This window comes from Monodon monoceros, unplaced genomic scaffold, assembly GCF_005190385.1.
Source record: "Monodon monoceros isolate NGI ecotype Baffin Bay Population unplaced genomic scaffold, NGI_Narwhal_1 Super_Scaffold_6, whole genome shotgun sequence".
Taxonomy (NCBI): domain Eukaryota; kingdom Metazoa; phylum Chordata; class Mammalia; order Artiodactyla; family Monodontidae; genus Monodon; species Monodon monoceros.
Window position 1 is genome coordinate 78,249,460 of NW_021703783.1, and position 24,530 is coordinate 78,273,989.

Sequence of the window (24,530 nt, forward strand, 5' to 3'; positions counted from 1 at the left end):
TTTAAAAGAATATTGACTCCTTTTCTCACTTGAGCTTTTTGGAATTGTTTCTTAATTTATTAATTATGCCACTGGCCACATTTATTTTACTTTGGATTCATTGTCGTAAGGAATTACACAAATGTTCTCCAGTCCATATTGCCCTACAAAGAGGAGTTTTTTTTACCTTTCAGCTTTATTGAGATATAATTGACATACAGCACTGTATAAGTTTAAGGTATACAGCATAATTATTTGACTTACATCATGAAATGGTTATCATAGTAAGTTTAGTGAACAGCCACCATCTCATGTAGACACAAAATCAAAGAAACAGAAAAATATTTTTCCTTTTGATGAGAACACTTAGGATTTACTCTCAATGACTTTCATGTAGAGTATACAGCAGTGTTAATTATATTTATCGTGTTGTACATTACATCCCTAGTGCTTACTTAGTACATATTTACTTTTTTTGGTGTGAGTTTATTTGAAAGCCTTTTTGACATAGTTGTTATTTTTTGAGTTCTTTTCTACTTTCTTATTCTCTGTATTTGGCATATTAATCTTTAGCCCTTTCAAGTCTCCTCAGTGTACTGCCTCCCAGCCTGCTCGTATGCTCTTTTCCTTTACCTGTCTCCCTCATCATCCTTTATCTTGCATTGTCTCTGTGTTGTTTAATAAAGAGCTTGCCTTGTCTCTCATCCAGGATTTTTTTCTTTCTTCCTTCTCATCCATCTTAAATGTCATTTTCTTTTTGGAGGCTGAGCTCAGACTGCTACTTGTTTGATGAATTGGGTAGTTGAATTCTCAAGAAGGACCACTGGTTCCTACTGCCATCTGGTCATTCCAGTGAATGTTTTATTTTAGGGTGTGTATGTGTGTGTGTGCATAGATGTGCATGTCTGTATTTGTGCCGTTCATTTGTGTATCTTTAGTTAAACTGAAAGCACTGAGATGGAAATTCTATACCCTTCTGTAGTCTAGTTTCGATTTAATATTTTGGGGTTGTAATGCCTGGGTGTTGCTGAATTTCTTCATATTAATTTTCTCTGGTTTTTTACTTTGAAGATTTTAGAACTCCTAAACAACAGAATCTTCCAATCCAGGACTGGGCACAAGAACACTGTACGGCACATCCAGTTCACAGCTGATGCAAAGACTCTTATCTCAAGCTCTGATGACTCTGCAATTCAGGTGAGAGGGAGGTTGAACTTCTTCAGGTGAGAGGGAGGTTGAACTTCTAACATACATAATGCTGACTCTAATGAAGGGACACTTTGATTATGCCTCAAATCTGATATGTATTTTAAACTTTCAGATCAGATTATTTTGGGCTTCCCTTTAGATTATGCACATGGGCGTAAATGAAACCCATATTTTTCTGTGAGTGAGGCAGGCAGTTTGACTCAGAACCCTCTAGTGGGAGATTCTTTATTTTGAAAATGAAGCATTCATTTGAATTCTCCCACCTGCCTTCATATTTGAATCAATAAATATACTTTTTGCCACATTTATGTTATTTCTGTTTTACTTTACAGTAGTAAAATCTAATTGAAATAATTTCATTCTTTCTTTAAGAGTAAGATGTTTACTACAGGGATAAAATCCTGTGAAAAAAGAATAGTTTACCATAACGAAGGATTATGGATCTAGAGGCCTTAAGCCTACTGTATGTTCTTTTATTTTTTAATTTTTTAAACATCTTTATTGAGGTATAATTCTTTTACAGTGGTGTGTTAGTTTCTGCTTTATAACAAAGTGAATCAGCTATACATATACACACATCCCCATATCTCCTCTGTCTTGCGTCTCCCTCCCACTCTCCCTATCCCAGCCCTCTAGGTGGTCACAAAGCACCGAGCTGATCTCCCTGTGCTATGTGGCTGCTTCCCACTAGCTACCTATTTTACATTTGGTAGCATATGTAAGTCCATGCCACTCTCTCACTTCGTTGCAGCTTACCCTTCCCCCTCCCCGTGTCCTCAAGTCCATCCTCTACGTCTGCGTCTTTATTCCTGTCCTGCCCCTAGGTTCTTCAGAACCATTTTTTTTTTTAGATTCCATATGTATGTGTTAGTATATGGTATTTGTTTTTCTCTTTCTGACTTACTTCACTCTGTATGACAGATTCTAGGTCCATCCACCTCACTACAAATAACTCAATTTGGTTTCTTTTTATGGCTGAGTAATATTCCATTGTATATATGTGCCATATCTTCTTTATCCATTCATCTGTCGATGGACATTTAGGTTGCTTCCATGTCCTGGCCATTGTAAATAGTGCTGCGATGAACATTGTGGTACATGACTCTTTGAATTATGGATTTTTTCAGGGTATATGCCCAGTAGTGGGATTGCTGGGTCGTATGGTAGTTCTATTTTTAGTTTTTTAAAGAACCTCCATACTGTTTTCCATAGAGGCTGTATCAGTTTACATTCCCACCAACAGTGCAAGAGGGTTCTTCCCTTTTCTCCACACCCTCTCCAGCATTTATTATTTGTAGATTTTTTGATGATGGCCATTCTGAGCGGTGTGAGGTGATACCTCATTGTAGTTTTGATTTGCATTTCTCTAATGATTAATGATGTTGAGCATCCTTTCATATGTTTGCTGGCAATCTGTATATCTTCTTTGGAGAAATGTCTATTTAGGTCTTCTGCCCATTTTTGGATTGGGTGTTTGTTCTTTTGATATTGAGCTGCATGAGCTGCTTGTAAATTTTGGAGATTAATCCTTTGTCAGTTGCTTCGTTTGCAAATATTTTCTCCCATTCTGAGAGTTGTCTTTTCGTCTTGTTTATGGTTTCCTTTGCTGTGCAAAAGCTTTTAAGTTTCACTGGGTCCCATTTGTTTATTTTTGCTTTTATTTCCCTTTCTCTAGGAGGTGGGTCAAAAAGGATCTTGCTGTGATTTATGTCATAGAATGTTCTGCCTATGTTTTCCTCTAAGAGTTTTATAGTGTCTGGCCTTACACTGAGATCTTTAATACATTTTGAGTTTATTTTTGTGTATGGTGTTAGAGAGTGTTCTAATTTCATTCTTTTACATGTATCTGTCCAGTTTTCCCAGCACCACTTACTGAGGAGGCTGTCTTTTCTCCATTGTATATCCTTGCCTCCTTTATCAAAAATAAGGTGACCATATGTGCGTGGGTTTATCTCTGGGCTTTCTATCCTGTTCCGTTGATCTATATTTCTGTTTTCGTGCCAGTACCATACTGTCTTGATTACTGTAGCTTTGTAGTATAGTCTGAAGTCCAGGAGCCTGATTCCTCCAGCTCTGTTTTTCTTTCTCAAGATTGCTTTGGCTATTCGGGGTCTTTTGTGTTTCCATACAAATTGTGAAATTTTTTGTTCTAGTTCTGTGAAAAATGCCATTGGTAGTTTGAGAGGGATAGCATTGAATCTGTAAATTGCTTTGGGTAGTATAGTCATTTTCACAACATTGATTCTTCCAATCCAGGAACATGGTATATATCTCCATCTGTTTGTATCATCTTTAATTTCTTTCATCAGTGTCTTACAGTTTTCTGCATACAAGTCTTTTGTCTCCTTTGGTAGGTTTATTCCTAGGTATTTTATTCTTTTTGTTGCAGTGGTAAATGGGAGTGTTTCCTTAATTTCTCTTTCAGATTTTTCATCATTAGTGTATAGAAATGCAAGAGATTTCTGTGCATTAATGTTGTATCCTGCAACTTTACCAAATTCATTGATTAGCTCTAGTAGTTTTCTGGTAGCATCTTTAGGATTCTCTATGTATAGTATCATGTCATCTGCAAACAGTGACAGCTTTACTTCTTCTTTCTGATTTGGATTCCTTTTATTTATTTTTCTTCTCTGATTGCTGTGGCTAAAACTTCCAAAACTATGTTGAATAATAGTGGTGAGAGTGGACAACCTTGTCTTGTTCCTGATCTTAGTGGAAGTGTTTTCAGTTTTTCACCATTGAGAACGATGTTGGCTGTGGGTTTGTCATATATGACCTTTATTATGTTGAGGTAGGTTCCCTCTATGCCTACTTTCTGGAGGGTTTTTATCATAAATGGGTGTTGAATTTTGTTAAAAGCTTTTTCTGCATCTATTGAGATGATCATATGGTTTTTCTCCTTCAATTTGTTAATATGGTATATCACATTGATTCATATGCATATATTGAAGAATCCTTGTATTCCTGGGATAAACCCCACTTGATCATGGTGTATGATCCTTTTAATGTGCTGTTGGATTCTGTGTGCTAGTATTTTGTTGAGGATTTTTGCATCTCTGTTCATCAGTGACATTGGCCTGTAGTTTTCTTTTTTTATGACATCTTTGTCTGGTTTTGGTATCAGGGTGATGGTAGCCTCATAGAATGAGTTTGGGAGTGTTTCTCCCTCTACTATATTTTGGAAGAGTTTGAGAAGTTTAGGTGTTAGCTCTTCTGTAAATTTTTGATAGAATTCGCCTGTGAAGCCATCTGGTCCTTGGCTTTTGTTTGTTGGAAGATTTTTAATCACAGTTTCAATTTCAGTGTTTGTGACTGGTCTGTTTATATTTCCTGTTTCTTCCTGTTTCAGTCTCAGAAGGTTGTGCTTTTCTAAGAATTTGTCCATTTCTTCCAGGTTTTCCATTCTATTGACATATAGTTCCTTGTAGTAATCTCTCATGATCCTTTGTATTTCTACAGTGTCCGTTGTTACTTCTCCGTTTTCATTTCTAATTCTGTTGATTTGAGTCTTCTCTCTTTTTTTCTTGATGAGTCTGGCTAATGGTTTATCAATTTTGTGTATCTTCTCAAAGATCCAACTTTGAGTTTTTTTGATCTTTGCTATTGTTTCCTTCTTGCCTTTTTCATTTATTTCTGATCTGATCTTTATGATTTCTTTTCTTCTGCTAACTTTGGGGTTTTTTTGTTCTTCTTTCTCGAATTGCTTTAGGTGTAAGGTTAGGTTGTTTATTTGAGATATTTCTTGTTTTTTGAGGTAGGATTGTATTGCTCTAAACTTCCCTCTTAGAACTGCTTTTGCTGCATCCCATAGGTTTTGGGTCATCGTGTTTTCTTTGTCATTTGTTGCTAGGTATTTTTTGATTTCCTCTTTGATTTCTTCAGTGATCTCTTGATTATTAAGTAGTGTATTGTTTAGCCTCCATGTGTTTGTATTTCTTACAGATTTTTTCCTGTAATTGATACCTAGTCTCATAGTGTTGTGGTTGGAGAAGATATTGACACAATTTCAATTTTCTTAAATTTACCAAGGCTTGATTTGTGACCCAAGATATGATCTGTCTCGGAGAATGTTCCATGAGCACTTGAGAAGAAAGTGTATTCTGTTGTTTTTGGATGGAATGTCCTATAAATATCAGTTAAGTCCATCTTGTTTATTTTATCATTTAAAGCTTGTGTTTCCTTATTTATTTTCACTTTGAATGATCTGTCCATTGGTGAAATTGGGGTGTTAAAGTCCCCTACTATGACTGTGTTACTGTCAATTTCCCCTTTTATGACTGTTAGTATCTGCCGTATGTACTGAGGTGCTCCTATGTTCGGTGCATAAATATTTACAATGGTTATATCTTCTTCTTGGATTGATCCCTTGATCATTATGTAGTGTTGTTCTTTGTCTCTTCTAATAGTCTTTGTTTTAAAGTCTGTTTTGTCTAATATGAGAATTGCTACTCCAGCTTTATTTTGATTTCCATTTGCATGGAATATCTTTTTCCCTCACTTTCATTCTGTATGTGTCCGTAGGTCTGAAGTGGGTCTCTTGTAGACAGCATATATACGGGTCTTGTTTTTGTATCCATTCAGCCAGTCTGTGTCTTTTGGTTGGAGCATTTAATCCATTTATATTTAAGGTAATTATCAATATGTATGTTCCTGTTACCATTTTCTTAATTGTTTTGGGTTTGTTATTGTAGGTCTTTTCCTTCTCTTAAGTTTCCTGCCTAGAGAGGTTCCTTTAGCGTTTGTTGTAAAGCTGGTTTGGTGGTGCTGAATTCTCTTAGCTTTTGCTTGTCTGTAAAGGTTTTAATTTCTCTGTTGAATCTGAATGAGATCCTTCCTGGGTAGGGTAATCTTGGTTGTAGGTTTTTCCCTTTCATCACTTTAAGTATGTCCTGCCACTCCCTTCTGGCTTGCAGAGTCTCTGCTGAAAGATCAGCTGTTAACCTTATGGGGATTCCCTTGTATGTTATTTGTTGGTTTTCCCTTGCTGTTTTTAATATTTTTTCTTTGTATTTAATTTTTGATAGTTTGATTAATATGTGTCTTGGCGTGTTTCTCCTTGGATTTATCCTGTATGGGACTGTCTGTGCTTCCTGGACTTGATTGAGTATTTCCTTTCCCATATTAGGGAAGTTTTCAACTATAATCTCTTCAAATATTTTCTCAGTCCCTTTCTTTTTCTCTTCTTCTTCTGGGTCCCCTGTAATTCAAATATTGGTGCATTTAATGTTTTCCCAGAGGTCTCTGAGACTGTCCTCAATTCTTTTCATTTTTTTTCTTTATTCTGCTCTGTGGTAGTTATTTCCACTATTTTATCTTCCAGGTCACTTATCTGTTCTTCTGCCTCAGTTATTCTGCTATTGATTCCTTCTAGAGAAATTTTAATTTCATTTACTGTGTTGTTCATCATTGCTTGTTTGCTCTTTTGTTCTTCTATGTCCTTGTTAAACATTTCTTGTATTTTCTTGTTTCTATTTCCAAGATTTTGGATCACCTTTACTATCATTACTCTGAATTCTTTTTCAGGTAGACTGCCTATTTCCTCTACATTTGTTTGGTCTGGTGGGTTTTTACCTTGCTTCTTCATCTGCTGTGTGTTTCTCTGTGTTCTTATTTTGCTTAACTTACTATGTTTGGGGTCTCTTTTTCGCCGGCTGCAGGTTCATAGTTTTCGTTGTTTTTGGTGTCTGTTCCCAGTGTCTAAGGTTGGTTCATTGGGTTGTGTAGGCTTCCTTGTGGAGGAGACTGGTGCCTGTGTTCTGTTGGATGAGGCTGGATCTTGTCTTTCCGGTGGGCAGGACCGCGTCCAGTGGTGTGTTTTGGGGTGTCTGTGACCTTATTATGGTTTTAGGCAGCCTCTCTTATAATGGGTGGGGTTGTGTTCCTGTCTTGCTAGTTTTTTGTAGCTTGCTGGTCGTTGAGTGGATCTGGGTCTTAGCATTGAGATGGAGATCTCTGGGAGAGCTTTTGCTGTTTGATATTACGTGGAGCTGGGAGGTCTCTGGTGGACCAATGTCCTGAGCTTGGCTCTCCTACCTCAGAGGCACAGGCCTGACACCTGGCCGGAGCACCAAGACCCTGTTAGCCATGTGGCTTTTGACTGAACATTTTTATTCCTGTCTTAAGAAAATAATCAAGTATGGAGAAATATTTATGCACAGAGGTTTTCTTCAGTGTTATCTGGGTAGCGTCGGAGGGCGAGAGGAGTGGGGAGCCCTCAGGAAGAGAAGGAGGTGGCAGAGAAGGGGCTGCCTAGGGCTGCGTCTGCCACAGCTGCAACCCCTCCGTGAGGAAGCACTTGTGTGTATGTACGTTCTTTTAAAACTTACTTTATATTTATCAAAGTTCCAGTGCACATACTTTTAAAAGTCATAGTATTACAAGGCTCATTATAAAAAATAGACTCCCCCATTTCTCTTTCTCTTAAAGCACCACTTTTAGCTTTTAGATGTTTCTTTTGCTGTTTACCTTCATGACCCTATACTGCATGCTTGTAGTGCTAATTCTTGATTTTTTAGGTTTGAGCGTTTATCTACTGAATTGCTTATTAAGATGAAAATTTAGCTCTTTTTCTCCTCCCACCTGTCCTACCTCCAACATATGCACACACCCTTTTGTCGATCCCTGTCATCCAGACACAGCCACAATAAAAGTTTGTTTAGGTCATTAGTGTCATTGTTATGACTAAGTAGATGAAGTGTACTATGAATGCCTTTTCTGCCTTAGTGCAATTTAGGAAAAGTCTACCTTTGGTAATAGTTGGAAATTATTTTACCCTAAATCCTTGAAGACATTGTTTTTCTTTTTTTTTTTTCCAAGTTTCAAAGCTCATGTTGAGAAGTCTGAAGCCATTTTGATTCCTAATCTTTCTCTCTGGAAGATTTTAGGATCTTTTCTTTGTCCCCAGAATTTTGAAATTTCATGATGATGTGCCTTTGTGTGTTTGTTTCATCCCTTGTTTTTAACTTTCACTATCCCTTCTCAGTTTGGAAACTTATGTTTTTCAGTTCACTGAAATTTACTTGAATTATTTCTTTGATTCACTCCCGCCCCCCATGCTCCCCATATGCTTCCTTTTTCTGGTAACATCCCTTATTCAGATATTGGATCTCCTGATCATCTAGTTTTCTTTTTCTATGTTTCATCTTTCTGTACCATACTCTATTTTCTGGGAGTTTTCCTCAGTTTTATCTTCCAACCCTTTCATTGAGTTTTTCATTTCTACCATTATATTTTTAATGCTGGAGAGTCCTTTCTAATGTTTGTTTAATTTTTCTGTAGAGCATGTGTTCTTGTTTTATAGATGAAATATCTTACTTCTCTGAGGATAGATGGGTATATAAATAATGTATAAATTTTGTCATATACATTACATATATTTTTTCCCTCAAAATCTCATTTTCCTGCATAGTTGCTCTTCCCTCCAATTTTTTTTTTTTTTTTTTCTATTTGGATGTTTTGGCCTCTTATTTTAAAGGCCTTCCTCAGCTGTGTGGTGATCATTCATTACCCAGAGATGGATACTAAAAGGCTGACTGGGAGCTCTGTGTATTGACTGAGACCTCCTCTGAAAGGTGATCTGGATGGGGAAACTTTGTTGTCAGTGTCTTTAGGTCTTTGTCTTGGTCTTGTCAGATTCCTAGAGAGGAATCTCTGGTCTTCTCCTGGAGGTTATAAACCTGGCAGATAGGTTCTTAGAGCTAAGTGGGGGAAGAGAGCGGGAAGGGGGGTGTGGATCGTATAATGTCTCAGCGTTTAGTGTGTAAACCTTCACTGATCCCCCTGTTCTCAAAATTGCTATCCTACCCTCAGTTGTGCTGGTGGCCTTTAATCCAGAGATTCTTCTTTCTGGTTTGTTTTAGCAGTATATTATTCAGCACTTTATTCTTTTTTTTTTCTCATAATAACATTGTTTGGGATTCAATAGTGATTCTTTTCTTTCTACAGGAAATTAGTTTTCCTGAACTTTTTGAAGGGATTGGGAAGGACAACATTTCTTTCTTCACAGCTCTGCAGTTCCATGTTCTGTTGTTTTCATGAAGTGTTAAAAATATGGCATTGTTCTGATGAGATCCCTTTGTTCTATCCCCTTCCCTCATTTTTATGGAGACCTTCCCTTTCCTTTGCTGCCATCATCCTTGTTTTTCTTACTTTAGATTCTATTCCCAACAGTGTCTCGTCATTGTAGGATTGTCCTGGTTATTTTTGAGAGTTCATAGGGTCTGGACTGCTTTAGCCCTTCCAGACTATGCCACACAGTACAGTCAGTCTTGCACTCAGTTTCTGCTGCTGTTCCCTCTTGGTTCTTTGCACTTTTCAGTGGATGGTACTTGGCTCTTTTGGGATTCTCCTGTTTTTAGGTTTGTCAGACTCATTATGCTTCCCTCTGCTTCTACCCATACAGATGCTGTTACTGTGCAAGTCTTGCGGCTCTCAGTTTGTCCCCACTTACTTGTATCTTGTGGTTTGGGGGGATACTGTGTCACTTAACATGTTGATATTAAGTCTTGTTGATATTAGTCTTGTTGATATTGTCTGTGCATTTTTGGATTTGCTATTTTAGTTGCTTTGCTACTCTTATGGAGGCTTCAAGGAGATGCCTGCATCACTGCCATCTTCCCACAACTCCTGATACATCTTTTTTTAGCCCCACCCTCATTCCCACCTCTGGATGTACTTTGTGACCTCAGCTTCTGAGCATTTTGGGAGTTCTGTAGTGTCAGTTTTGTTGCTTTTGTCTTTCTAATGCTTTTAAGATTCGGTTTTCTTGGTTACCATTCTCCTGCGATACAGCCTCCAATGTTTTGTTGTTACCTTCTTTCTCATTCTTGACTTTGTCATTTTAGTGGGGTTTTAGAAGTGAAGGAGAAGGAGATAAATGCGTATGTTCAAACAGGAGTTAGTATGTATTCTCTTATTTTATACATATGTATATATTTCCTACAGTGGCAATGTTTAACTACATTGTTAAAAACTGTTTTGGAAAGAATCTTTTTATGTTATGTCTCTGTGAGTCCTATATGATTGGAATGAAATTTGCCTTTAGTACAGAAACTTACTTATTATAGGCTCCCATGGTACTAGTGTATTAGCTCTGAAACTCAGTGTAATATTCACCTTTCTTCCTCTCTAGATGGCTTTGAAATGTGTAAAACTAAGCTACATCTGATGAAATTCTGCTGAGACATTGTATACAGTATAGTCTTTCTGTCAACAGCTAAATTCACAGGTTTTATGACCTCCTTGAAGATCAGATATTCTCAGCCAGAGGGAGAAATAATTTCTAGGAATATTTTTAGGATCCAAGTTAGATTATTTGTAGAAATGAGTTGTGTTTCATCCTCTTTTTCTGCTCTACTCAGAATACTTTTTACATTTAAAATGTTTTAATGCATGTACATTCATGCAACAAAATTCTTGGTAGGTATTTCCAAGAATTGACTGGTTGGGTTTTTGTTTTATAGTTTTTTAATGTTTTAATAAATAATTAATTGGAGGCTTGTTTTTTTTCCCCGCAGCTTTACTGAGGTATAATTGGCAAAATTGTATTATGTTTAAGACACATAATGTGATGATTTGATATATGTACACATTGTGAAATAATTACCACAATCAAGTTAATTAACAGATCTGAAAACCCTCACATAGTTGCCATTTTAGAGGTTTATTTTAATCATCTTTGTATCCCCAGTGCCTGGAATGTAGTAGGGGTTTGGTAAATCTTTGTCAAGCTCAATTAAAGTTATTGCCAAAATTTGAAGAATCATCTCTCTTGATTATAGCACCTAGAGTTGTGAAAGTTGAGGTCTGTTTTGGTAATTTTTCTTAAAAATTTTATTTATTTATTTTTGGCTGTGTTGGGTCTTCGTTTCTGTGCGAGGGCTTTCTTTAGCTGTGGCAAGCGGGGGCCACTCTTCATCACGGTGCGCGGCCCTCTCACTGTCGCGGCCTCTCTTGTTGAGGAGCACAGGCTCCAGACGCGCAGGCTCAGTAGTTGTGGCTCATGGGCTTAGTTGTTCCACGGCATGTGGGATCTTCCCAGACCAGGGCTTGAACCCGTGTCCCCTGCACTGGCAGGCAGATTCTCAACCACTGCGCCACCAGGGAAGCCCTGTTTTGGTAGTTTTTGATCTTTTACCTTGATGTAAATAAAGCCCAAGTAGTAGCTGTGTTTACCTGAGCCAATGAATGAGAATATATTGATTCTTAGAAGTATAAAAAGATTCTTTAGCATTTTTTAAAATTTAAATTTATATAGCTGAAAAAGTTCCAGTGTGCATACATTGCAAAAATTATAGCTAATTGTAGAGACATACCCAAACTTAACCTTTATACATGTGACTGATAATGCTGGTGGAAGTTTAGCTATTATATAAGGTGATTCAACTAGCACAGTATGTTTGAGGTCAACAAAAAAGGTATCCTTGTCATCATTGCCTTATCAGAAAGCATCTGCAACAAAAGCTGCTAAGGCTAGTCTTCATTTCCCCTCAGTGATTGTCAAATTCTTTGTTATATCTGCTCAGGAAGGCTCTCTGACTTCTTGATGTGTGGAGGGTAGCAGTAAGAACCTCAGTGAGGAGTGAACATTGAATCAGACACAGCTGGGAATGGCAGTGCCAGTCAACCTGGAAGAGCTGTTAATAACAGCCACTGATCCTCTAGTCCAGTAAAGCCCAGACAGTAGGAGGAGGGAGCCAGAAGGTTCCTAGTGGTAGCGGTCCAGGGTATTTTATGTTTAGTCACACAGGATGCCATTTTTCCTGATATGATTTGGGGAGCCAGAAAGCTTCTGTTTCTTCCCCCTACCTCAGCATATCTTATTGCGCTCTTAAAATACTGAAATTCCCATTTCATCCTCTTTAGAACTACTCTCACTTCCAGCTCCTCTTCTAAGGTCCCTTGCTCTCATACAAGATACCCTGCTTCTGTGAATGAACACTCAGACAGAAAAGATGGAGATATCTGAGAGCCAGGGCTCGGTGGGGCTGGGAGGGTGATTGCTAAATGTGGAGGACAGAGGAGTAAAGAAAGGGGGTAAGAGAGGTGAATTTCTTTTACAATTTTGCCTAAGCCCAGTAAGAAAAGCCTTAAAGGCATTTCTACTGTTTAACCTTCACCAGTCAAAAAGGAGATCCAGGATATTACTAATGTGCATACCTGAGATGGTGGCTGCTTTTTCATTATCTTTTTATTCCTAATATTAAAAAATAGAAGAAAATTCCGTGGGAGACTCCCTGATTGCCTGCAGCTCAGAAGTCTAGCTTCAGGCTCTCTGGCCCTCTGGGCTGTTTCTTTGAATATCTTTCTAAACTTTTTTCCCTACTGTTCTTTCTATGTATCCTGTTCCAGTCAGATTGAACTATGAACAGGTACCTGTAATCTTTCCACATTTTCCTGCTCCTGTGCTTTAACTCTAGCATTCATTCTCTTTGTTTGAAGTGCCCTTCTCAGTTTGTGAATCATAGTTCCAGCTCATTTCTCAAGCCTACTTTGAACGCATTGTCTCCAACATTGCAATCTCTTCTCTTTCTCTTGTATCTAAGGAGTTCTTCCTGGAGTGCCATGTGAAAAATAATGTACTATATCACTTTTGTCATTTTGAGGATTGCATTAGGGGCTAGGTAAGATCTCTGAAGCTCAGAAATTCCACGACCTGGTTTGAAGCTGCTCTGGTCAACTGACCTTCCCAGGCAATAGGGCCAGTAGGATTCAGTAGCTTCAGTGGAGCCAGAATCTGGACACTTGGCCTAACTTGTGAAGTTTAGAAATCTGTGAATATGTAATTGGGATAATTTTCTTTGGAAAATTTAATCAGATGGTGAGCTCATGAACATATTGTGACTTTTCTCTATCTTCTGGTATAATTAACTGCTCTCCAAGCAACTGAAGAAAACAGACTTTATTTAGGAGGAAAAATATTTTATTTTGCCCATAGTCAAGTTAATTAACCCCAGCTTTTCTCTTCTCTGTCTGTAAAATGGGAATACCGTATTCTTATTTGGTTCTCTTCTTTATTTTACTGAAGTGCCATGAGGATGAAAGACTTTAGACAAGCGAGTGATACACCTCCACCTCTCTAATGGGATATTATGGGGAAAGGGTTATAGCAGACTTATTTCTCTGATATTCAGGTATGGAATTGGCAATCAGAGGAATATGTCTTTCTGCAAGCCCATCAGGAAACTGTGAAAGACTTTAGACTCTTGAAAAATTCAAGACTGCTTTCCTGGTCGTTTGATGGAACAGTGAAGGTAATTTGAAGCACACATTTCTTTTAAAAAAGTATTCTAATATTGATCGCATTGATTATATCATGATAGCCAAAAGCAGGTGGCTGATATGTAAATACTTAAAGTTTTAAATTTCTAAAATAGAAATGCCTGTTTTCTGTCTACTGCAGTCATCTATCTGCTGTGTGTTTATGAGCATTTGTACTAAAAGGCACTTAACGAGGTCAGAACAACCAATGTGCTAAAGCTCTTGGTTTATAGGATGTCTTCTGGCTGTTTATGCTCAGTAAGACAAAATGTTCTTAATTGTCAACTTCTGAGTTTTTCTTTGAAGGTATGGAATATTATTACTGGAAGAATAGAAAAAGACTTTGTCTGTCATCAGGATACAGTTCTTTCTTGTGATATTTCTCCTGATGCAACCAAGTATTCTTCTACCTCTGCTGACAAGACTGCAAAGGTAGGCCAATCGGTTGAAAGGTGCATGCATAAGACCTTGGTATTTGTTATGTATTATGAGTCCAACTAATGTGTAAAACAGAATAATAAGTTTCTGTCTACATGTCTGTCTCATTTCGTGAATTTTTGGAGGATGCCCATTGACATTTAGTTTGTGTCAAATAGATTAAGTGAATGACATTGAGGATTTTTGATTTCTCCCTTACTGATAACTTTTGTCTGTTAGTAATCAAAGGCAGTGTCTACTGAATATTTTAGGCAATAAAAAGCATTGAAAGAGATTTACATTTAATTGTACACCCATAGTAAATTTTTTTGTAACTGATGTAAATCGATGCTTTTAAAAATCACATTCCAGTGAAATGATGCTCCCTGGTTGGGGACATTGAATACTCCATTCTCCATTCTCTTCTTTTTTCTCCATCTTTGTTAATGGCATCATTATCTACCCATCTTTCCAAACTGTGAACACTGGAGTTGCCTGGGACTCTTCTGTCTTTTGTGCTCTATTGATTACTCCTCAGTGTCTCCTGGATCCTTGTTCTCTTCCTTGTCCCCACCCTGAAGACCAGGCTCTCCTTTTTTATTGGTGGACCTGCCACTGGTCTGTACTTCCTCTGGTTTATCTTCCCTACTGCTGCCCGAGTTCCCTGTTGAAACTCCTCTGTGACCTGATGGTTTATAAGCTCAACTCCTTAGCCCATCATCACCTCTTTCTGCTACATTGTTCCCTCTGTGCCAGACTACTTCTACTTCCATCTTTTTGTGTGCACTGTTAACTTTCACTTGATACAACCTTGTATCCTTTTTTACCTGGAAGCATTATGACTCATTCTTCTAGACCTAGATTTAAGGTCAGTCCTTCAGTGAACCCTTTCCTGGCCCTCAGGCAGGATTAGCTGCTCCACCCTCAGTGTTCCTATTACATATTACTCATGTTAATTTACTTCATACCACTGTTGGCTCAAACATTTATGATTAAACTAGAAACTTCAAGGACAGGGACTGAATCCAGTTATCTTTGCACCACCAGTTCTTTGCTCACAGTGCCTGGAACACATTTTCAGTTTAAGCTTGTTAAATGGTGATGACAGAACCACCAGGGAGAATATTGGAAGGAAAAGAACAGCCTTTGGCTGCTAAGATAGTAGGATGGTATAGGGACTAACCTTTAAAGTACTCTTGCCGTACATTAGGCCCTTTGCTAGGAATTTCAGTCTCTATTATCTCATTTAATTTTCACTCTGTAGGTGCTATTGTCTCCATCATACAGATGAAGAAACTGAAGCCAGAGAAGCTTATGTGGGTTGTCCTAGGCCAAGGAACTAGTAAATAGTGGAGCCAGGACTCCACTCAAGTCTGCTGTACTCCATAGACTGCTTTGCTATTCTTCCTTCTAAGTCTAAAGTTAAGGAAGCTGTGACTTTGATCCTTGAGCTTAAGTTTACTTGAGTAATTAAAGGGAAACTCTAAAAAATGAACCAGGTTGCTAGTTGGCATTTGGGCCTCTCATGAAAGTTTATGAACTGTTGAACGTTAGAACTTCATATGATTGAATTTATGGCTAACTAGCACTCGAGGCAGGGTTTATAGATGCTTATTTCGAGTGTATTTACTATTCCTAAACAATCTGAATTGCCTTCCAGATTTGGAGTTTTGAACTCCTTTCCCCTCTTCATGAATTGAGAGGCCACAAAGGCTGCGTGCGCTGCTCTGCCTTCTCTGTGGACAGTACCCTGTTGGCAACTGGAGATGACAACGGAGAAATCAGGGTAGGGTGTTTGCTGACATGAAAGCACTGCTCTCCTTATAGCTTTGGCTAGCCCTCTGTACCATATCTGGGGCCTTTGTTAATGTGACAGGGAAGCACAGGCCCTAGGGTTCTGGTTGGATGAGGCATTCTTTGTTCTGTTTCTTATGCACGTTGTGTTCACAGCTGCACTTCACTGCAGAAAAGAATTCATTTTAGAGTTAAAGTGAAGCATTTCCCATGTATGTGAGGAGGCAGATGCCCTAGTTATTTGCAGTTGGTTCTGTGCTGTTAGCTTGAGAATGATTCATCTTAATTCTTGGACCTGAACCAAAGATTGTTTTTAGTGGCAGAATGTGAGGAAAATAATTTTTGTAAATTGTTGTCTAGATTATAAATGAATTGCAATTCTGCTGCTTCCTGCACTGAAAGGTCTCTTTAGCACTATATGCATTAGGTAGTCAACATTTAGAGTGGAGCCTATTGCCATCCTCGTGGGATTGTCTGCCTCTGGTTGTGTTAGAAGGATTGGGCGGTTGATGGAAAAAGTTTGGGCATTGGGGGTGGCTGCTTTGGTAACTGGTATAATCAGGAGAGTCTTGTTTTTTGTATGTTATTTTGTTCGTTTTTTACGAAGCAGGAATTAAAATTCAAGGAATAGGTAGGTATATAATGCAGAAGAATGAGACAGTATGCATTATGCAGGAATAGGGGCATTATCAGATAGGCTTTCCAGGAAAATTAAGATTCTCTTGCTTGAGGACTAAGTAACCAACCTTCTGTATACCATTCTTATAAATGCCATGCCAGCTGAAGGGGCAGGACTGCTTTGGGAACATTCATTTTGCTCTGAGTTCTCACCTCTGGATGAAAGGGCTCTTTTACTGGTTATGAGGCAGTGTTTCATTTTCCAGAAACCCCTAAAGGTAAAAATTGTCTCTTTAAATAAGGGTTATTTAAAAATTTTTCTTTAGTACATTAAAAAAAATTTCTGTTTTTCTTGATTTTTCAAAATATAGGAAAGCTATTAATTTTTTATATATATCTTCTATCCAGCTATCTTACTGAATTCTTTATAATCAGTTTTTCCATTTGATTCTCTTGGATTTCCCAGGGGACATTTACAAATGATGATTTTGATTATTTTCTTTTGCTATTTATGCCTCTGTTTCTCTTATTCTGATGTATAATTTCTTTGAAAAATTAGAGTACTGCTCATATATTAAGTATCACTGGAAATAAATGAAAATATTAGTATCTATAAGTAATTGGGTTGTTTTTAAGAGCTTAGTAAACTAATCTTAGTGAATGTATGTGTATATGCTTGCTTGCTTGTTTATTTTATACATATAAAATATAAAAAATACATATATATATATTATATATATATATATATATATAACCTTACTGGGACTTAACTGTTTAAAATATATATACTTTAGGTGTTTGAATAGTGTCTGTCAGTATTCTTAGTGGTAGATCCTGAACTAGAATTCTTTGTTCTTTTGAGGTAGTTTATTTGTTAGGCCTTTTTTGTTTATTCCTTGCTTCTCCCATCATACTCTTTTTTTTTTTGAATTTTTAAAATTTTTGGTTGCGTTGGGTCTTCGTTGCTGCACGCGGGCTCTCTCTAGTTGCGGCGAGCGGGGGCTACTCTTCATTGAGGTGCGCAGGCTTCTCATTGCAGTGGCCTCTCATTGCAGGGCACGGGCTTTAGGTGCGTGGGCTTCAGTAGTTGCAGCACGCAGGCTCAGTAGTTGTGGCTTGCGGGCTCTAGAGTGCAGGCTCAGTAGTTGTGGCTCACGGGCTCTAGAGCGCAGGCTCAGTAGTTGTGGCTTGCAGGCTCTAGAGCGCAGGTTCAGTAGTTGTGGTGCACGGGCTTAGTTGCTCCACTGCATGTGGGATCTTCCCAGACCAGGGCTCAAACCCCTGTCCCTTGCATTGGCAGGCGGATTCTTAACCAGTGAGCCACCAGGGAAGCCCCATACTCCTTTTATTCAGTGGAAGAGTCACAGTATTCTAATCAGTCACTCGAAGTCATTTTGTTATATTTTTTGGAGTATAGTTAATGATAAATATTGTAAGTAATGCATTTTAATTATAATTAGTAGTTCTTAAAAATTTACACAGGAGAGAATGTAATCTAAAAAAATTCCTAAGGTATCACTGAATTGTAATTATATTTTTAAGAAAGATTTCCAAATATGTTCCAAATGAGATAGATAGATATATAAAACTTCTGAGTAACCCTGTTAATGAACTGTGTATCGTTTTTATAGATATGGAATGTCTCAAATGGTGAGCTTCTTCATTTGTTTGCTCCGATTTCAGTAGAAGAAGGAGCTGCTACTCACGGAGGCTGGGTGACTGACCTTTGCTTTTCTCCAGATAGCAAAATGCTTGTTTCTGCTGGAGGATATCTTAAGGTAAGGGTTTCTCAAAGACTGAAAGAAAAGAACAGCCTGTATCCTACTTTCCAAATTATTTTCACTTCCTGTGTCTCAGTTGGGCCTCGTACAACCCATCAGAGAGGAAGGGTGATTACTGTTATCCCATTCTGAGTGATGAAACTGAGATCTGCAAGGCTGCATTCTTCAGATCTCTTGGAAGTTTTGATGACAGTGTTAGGGATGTTCTGAGTCCAGAGCTCTCATCCTGCCACAAACAAAGTCTTAGGCGATCAGAATGACTAGAAAGTGGGGTGTTTAACTTAATTTGATTTTCTACTTCACTAATTGTGAGCTATGTTGGTTGAGTCTTTAAAAAAATTTATTTGTGAAATTTCCTTTCTTAAGTACTCGTGGTAATGGTAGTGGTAGTCGTGGTAGTAATAATAATAAAAATAGCAGCAGCAGCATGTTGCTTTATAGTTTACAAAATGCTTTACTTACATCATCTTATTAGCCAGCTTTGCGAGGCTTAAATTTTATCATTCTTGGTTTGTAGGTGAGGAAACTGATGTTCACAGAGGTTGTGAATTTCCTAAAATTACTTAGTAGATTGCCTTATACAAACTTATTATTAGCAAATACTGAGGCCACAGTTGAGCGTGTTGTGGTGCCTCAGGGTCATTTTTTGGTGCTTGCATCTTTTTATCCATCCACTCACTAAGAATGTATTAAGTGCCCACTGTGTGCTGGCACTGCTACGTGGCACAATGTTTAAGACTTGGTTCTTGCCCAGGTGGTTGACAGTCTTTGGAGGAAGCAGACAGTAAATAAATAAAGTCTCTAAGTGTAAGAGGGGTTCTGGGACACATTTGCATAAGGATAGTAGAGGCACAAAGGAGAGGACAGTTCTACCTTTGGGAGTTAGCAGAGGCTTCCATTGGAGGGGAATGCTTGAGCTGAGTCTTGAGTGGTGATTTACTTGTAAAGGGGGTTGAAGATGATACTGTGTATTGTACTGATCACTTAAAATAGATCCCTAATGAATTAGACCCTAATGAATTAGATCTTACGATACTGTTTTTTCTTACTGAAAACATTCAACTGTAGGAGATGATTCTGATTAATTGTCTAATACAGTATAGATGTTCAAAAATATTTGAATGACTGAATTGAAGTTTTTGGTTATATGGGACCTATGTAGATGCAATTTTATTTAATGTAAAAATCTAGCTTATAAAAAAGATAAATCAGAGGGCAGTTTTTAGCTCTATGAGAGGATGTATGTTATGATTCCTTTACAAGTTTACATTGAAAATACAATGCTGCTTACAAGATGTTGCATTAACCTGTACCTAAATAAAGGTACACCTTTATTTAGTTATTAGGGGATTGTGAGACTGTCACCACTTGTCCTCCTTTAGTGTAGAGATAAACTGCACTCTTAGTCTGTTCTGAGGATGATTCTTAGAGGAGCGACATTGCTGTCTTTGTGTTGGAAGCTGGGAGTCTTCAGCCGTATTAACTGCTGAAAAACTTAACTGCTCAGCTTTGACACTGAGCTTCTAGAGACCATGTCTTTTGATGCTCTGGGCACCATAGAAGGGTATCACATAATTGTGAGTCTGGCTTACAAGATATGATAAGAGATCAGTGACTAGATTTCCAGAGTTCCTGGAGAACCTTGAAATAAACAGCAGAATCGATGTCTGTACTGTTGAAGTTATGTCTTCGGGGTGAAAGAGCCTATAGCCTATATATTCAGTCTGTATATTTCAGTGGCAATCAGGCTGTTCTTCCTTCTGGTTTGATTACTAGCATGGTTAAACTGGTTGTGATATAGCCCAGCCTGCATCTACCCAGCATGTTCATGAGACTATCTAAGAGCACAGAGCAAATTAAAAGTAAAAAGGAACAGCTGCTGTAATGTCCAAGAAAATAGGCCTTTTGAGTCTGTTTACTTTATAATCCAAACTGTATGAATTGAATGTCAGTAAGATAAAGTAGGTATCCAGTAGCTAAAAAGCTCTTAACTTTCAAAATGATTCCTATTTATAAGTAAAAAATAATGTAATTTACTTGTGTTATGCCACAGAGTACATACTGTTAGAATGACAAGAAATCCACATTAATTCATACTCATGAGGAGAAAGGCTGATTTGAAATATGAAATACTTGATGATAAATTCAGGTTTTCCATTACGTAGAGGCAACAGAATATAAAGGTCAGGAGTGTGAGACTTGGGGCAGACTACCTGAACTCAAAGCCTGGATCTGCCACTCAGTAGCTTTGTGATCTTGCACAAGGTGATTTAGCCTCTACTTTCTCATCTGTAAAATGGGTGTAATAATAACACCTACCTCATAGGGTTGGGAGGGTTAAAGGAGTTAATACAAGTAAAATACTTATACATGGTGGCACATAGTGTACCCTGAGTAAATGTTAGCTATCTTTTAAAAATTGAAGTATAGTTGATTTACAGTGTTTCAGTTGTACAGCAAAGTGACTCAGATATATACATATATAATATATATTACAATATAATATATATATTATAATATTATATATATATATATTCTTTTTCAGATTATTTTCCATTATAGGTTATTACAAGATGTTGAATATAGTTCCCTGGGCTATACAGTAGGTCCTTGTTGTTTATCTATTTTATATATAGTAGTTTGTATCTGTTAATCCCAAATTCCCAATTTATCCCTCCTTCCAAAAATATCCCTGCTATTTTTTTTAAATTTACTTTATTCCTTAAAGCAGATTTAGTTTCTCAGCAAAACTGAATGGAAAGTACAGAGTTCCCATATACGCACCCCTTCCCCACGTGCAAGCTTCCCCCACTGTCAACATCCCCCACCAGAGGGTACATTTGTTACAGCTGACGAATGTTCATTGACATGTCATTATCACCCAAAATCCATAATTTCTATTAGGGTTCACTCTTGGTGTTGTACAGTCTGTGAATTTTGACAAATGTATAACGACACGTGTCCACCATTGTAGTATTATACAGAGTAGTTTCACTGCCCAGAAGTCCCCTGCATAAGTCCTATTTAATATCATTGTCTTTTAGTCCATATTCACATTAGTGGCTGGGGTAGTGTTTCCAAGTCGAGTGGTCTGTTTTAATAGAGGGAAAGGCAGTGGGTGCACTAGGTTTGGAAGCCGGATAACTCTTCCACCTCTGCCACCTGCTAGGGGTGTTGTCCACAGTGACAAGGCCTTTCTTCTCTCTCAACCCTGGTTTCCTTACTTGTTAAGTGAGGCAGTTGGACTAGGTGATCTCTAAGGGCCTTACTACCTCTACGATTTGCCTCTAGCGACTGTCCTCTACAGTCTTGATTACACTGCTATTTTATAAAGCAAAATTGTTAGTCCTGGAAAATTTCAAGTTAGTACATGTTGCTTCATTGAGGTTTACTTAAGTCCACAAGGTATACTTTTACCAGTTACCATTACTAATAACTAATATTAGTATAACTAATAACTAATGAATAGTTGACCCAGTCACACGAGCAAGGCGGAATGCTAGGCATTGCCACGGACACAGAAGTGATCATTGCATTCATAATACTCAGAATCTTGATGTACCTGAGGCCTTTTCAAAAGGTGTTCATGTACATGGTCTCTTTTGCCGTCATCTTAGTTGTGAGATATGTAGGTAAGCTTCATGATCTCCATTTAGTAAAGGAATATAAATATTGTTATAATCTTAGTGAATTCAGTAATTGGGAAGAGAAAGGAAGGACTTGGCCAGAGCACCTGCTACATTTGAGATGTTCAGTATTTATTTAGTAAATAAATGTATAGACTTTTAAATAAAAAACTTGGTCATGGGCTCTTGAATCACTCCTGGTGAAAGGGAAGATTCAGTAGAGAGAACATTCTATCCTGCAGCCCGTATTATCAGTAGTCTTGATATCTGCCAAAATTCCTGTCCATTTCTGCAAAGGGGCATTTTTAGAGAAGAGAGCGTCATTCTTTCCATTCCACTGAGAAGGATATGCAGACAGGAGAATTCAGTCCAGCCATGGCCATAATGGGCTTTGTGTAGCCTTCTGTCTGCAGCTCTGAGTAGGCTGCATGTTTCTCCAGCATGCCTTACAGTGGATTTAGGTGTAGGGTAGCTGTGAGGCAGTCACCAGGGTTAATCAGGAATGGTGGACTGGGTTGATAATACTATATTCAGCATTAACCCTTAGACATCCTTCCTGGTGTTTGCTTTAGTTTGGGAGTGGGGAGGTGATGGGGTGAAGGATCCAGTTGGCACTGCAGATTGTCTCACACTATAATTGCCAACCTAATAAGAATTTTATTTTTCTCTGAACAGTGGTGGAATGTTGTCACTGGGGAATCCTCACAGACCTTCTACACAAATGGAACCAATCTTAAGAAAATACATGTGTCCCCTGACTTCAAAACATATGTGACTGTTGATAATCTTGGTATTTTATATATTTTAAAGATTTTAGAGTAAAATAGTTAAGCAGCGATGTAAGTTGAACTCTTTTAATTTTGAATTGGAAAAAAAAATCCTAATGAAACTGTATTTCAACTTTTTATAAAGCTGTGAATTGTTTTGCAGTATTGCATTCATTACGAAAGTGTTTGTGGTTGGATGAATACTATTAATGTAGCTTTTCCCAAATGAACACACCTTTAATCTTACTTTTCATAATCATAATCATCATTTTTAACAGTTTGTCCTTAAGATACAAATGAAAATGTAAATATGTACCTTGTTATACCACTGGTAAAATTCTCCCTCGATGCATTCAAATTGGTTGACATAATTAATGAGAATAATTTGAAGGAAATAAATATTTTAATAATATTATTATTATGCAGGCTGTGCCTCAGGGTAGTAGTGGCTTGATTTCTGAACCACATTTACCCCAAGGGGGTATAGTTCTCACAAATATAATCTCAGAACTTATGTGCACCCCTTAAACTTGCTTTAAAAATATTGTGTCTATGTGCACAGTTTGCAAAATTTCCTTTAATTCACTTGATAAGTGAGTCTTAGCTTTCAGAAATACTCTCTGTGAAGCAAAAGTTACGTGTGTTGGAGTGAGTAGATTTTGTTGGTCTACCTTTTCTCATTAGCTGATGGCAGCCCCGGGCTGGACCTGGACTCTAGCAGTCAGTCTCTGAACTGGGCACTCTCTTGCTTTCTCTGGTTTTTTACATACCAGACTTCCTACTTGACTGAACTTAACCTTTCTTAATCCTCACTTTTCTCTCTTTTTTTAAAGTAATTGCTCCACAGTTAAATGTTAGTAAATCTGAATAATTGGCGAGGAGCCAATTTTAATCATAATTTTTAACAACAGAATTTTTCCAAGATATAGAAAATAGTAAAAAATAATTTTCTGGGCTTCCCTGGTGGCGCAGTGGTTGAGAGTCCGCCTGCCGATGCAGGGGACACGGGTTCATGCCCTGGTCCGGGAAAATCGTACATGCCGCGGAGCGTCTGGGCCCATGAGCCATGGCCGCTGAGCCTGCGCGTCCGGAGCCTGTGCTCCGCAACGGGAGAGGCCACAGCAGCGACAGGCCCGCGTACCGCAAAAAAAAAAAAAATTTCTTCTAATTCCATTTACTTTTAGATGAACGGCATTGCCAGTGCTTTTCTCTTAGTGAATTTCAAGAGAATTCTCTGTGGTTTTCTACACAGTACTGGAAGAGTCATTGTGACTGCAAGATGTCACCTTTAACCTTCCAGCCGGTCTGTTTTCCTTCCCCTTCTCACCCTCCTTCTCTCCTTCCCTCCCTCCCTCTAAGTTTAATCAGGAAAGATGGTTTTGATAGGGAAAAAGCATATCAGCATCAGTAACTAGCTTTTTTGATTTCCTGATTAGGAACTTTAATTGTAGCTTAAATCTAAACATTTTCCCTGAAATATATTGTTAAGGGAAATGGTGATAAATTAGTAATAGATGTGGTTCTTACATTAAAAAAACAACCAAAATTCAAAATTTTTTGTTGCTGCAACAACAACTAAATCAGATGAGTATTAGCATTAACAGTAGGTAAGCACTGAGCCAGTTTCTATTGTTGGTGCGTATTAGTAGATGTGGGGTAGGGAGGGAGGGAACAGACCCCTCCAGATGTATTTTAGATTAGATGTTCCTATTTAGCATTTGAGGGAACCATACAGAGAGTGAATAAAATATTTTACATTGTTAAGAGGTTTTTTTTGTTTTTTTGTTTTATGGTGGGTTGAGGAATTAATTTAGGGGCTTACTGTGATATAAGCAAATGTGACATGAAAATCTCAATTTTATAAAAAGAAATTTCTGTAAATGATATGTTCTGCTTAGAGTACCCAAATCATAATTTGATTTGCATACAATGTTTAGGAACTCATTTATAGCTCAGAGTATAAAGTATTAACTTTCGGAATTAAAAGTCACTTGACTGTAAAAGTATAACAACAAACAGCGGCTTTTAAAACACCTTGATTGGCTCTTATCTTACAAATAAATTAAAAAGAAAAATGAGAA

The 24,530-nt window shown here is 37.8% G+C and overlaps 1 protein-coding gene across 10 annotated transcripts in view; it reads left to right on the top strand.

Annotated features, from left to right (window-relative positions):
• Positions 1 to 24,530, top strand: part of APAF1 (apoptotic peptidase activating factor 1) — a 109,361-nt gene that overhangs the window by 69,776 nt on the left and 15,055 nt on the right. For 7 of the 10 annotated variants that reach the window (XR_003791006.1, XR_003791005.1, XR_003791004.1 and 4 more), the window contains exons 22-26: positions 1,051 to 1,176; positions 13,320 to 13,439; positions 13,753 to 13,878; positions 15,524 to 15,649; positions 17,907 to 18,053. Coding sequence is in view for 2 of the 10 variants with exons in the window: in XM_029204307.1 (XP_029060140.1) it covers positions 1,051 to 1,176; positions 13,320 to 13,439; positions 13,753 to 13,878; positions 15,524 to 15,649; positions 17,907 to 18,053; positions 22,358 to 22,504 (792 nt within the window). In the remaining 8 variants the exon portion in view is untranslated. Of the gene's footprint in view, positions 1 to 1,050; positions 1,177 to 5,217; positions 5,255 to 13,319; positions 13,440 to 13,752; positions 13,879 to 15,523; positions 15,650 to 17,906; positions 18,054 to 22,357; positions 24,525 to 24,530 lie in introns of those variants that run through there. The other 3 variants (XM_029204307.1, XR_003791008.1, XM_029204308.1) reach the window with 3 other exon arrangements.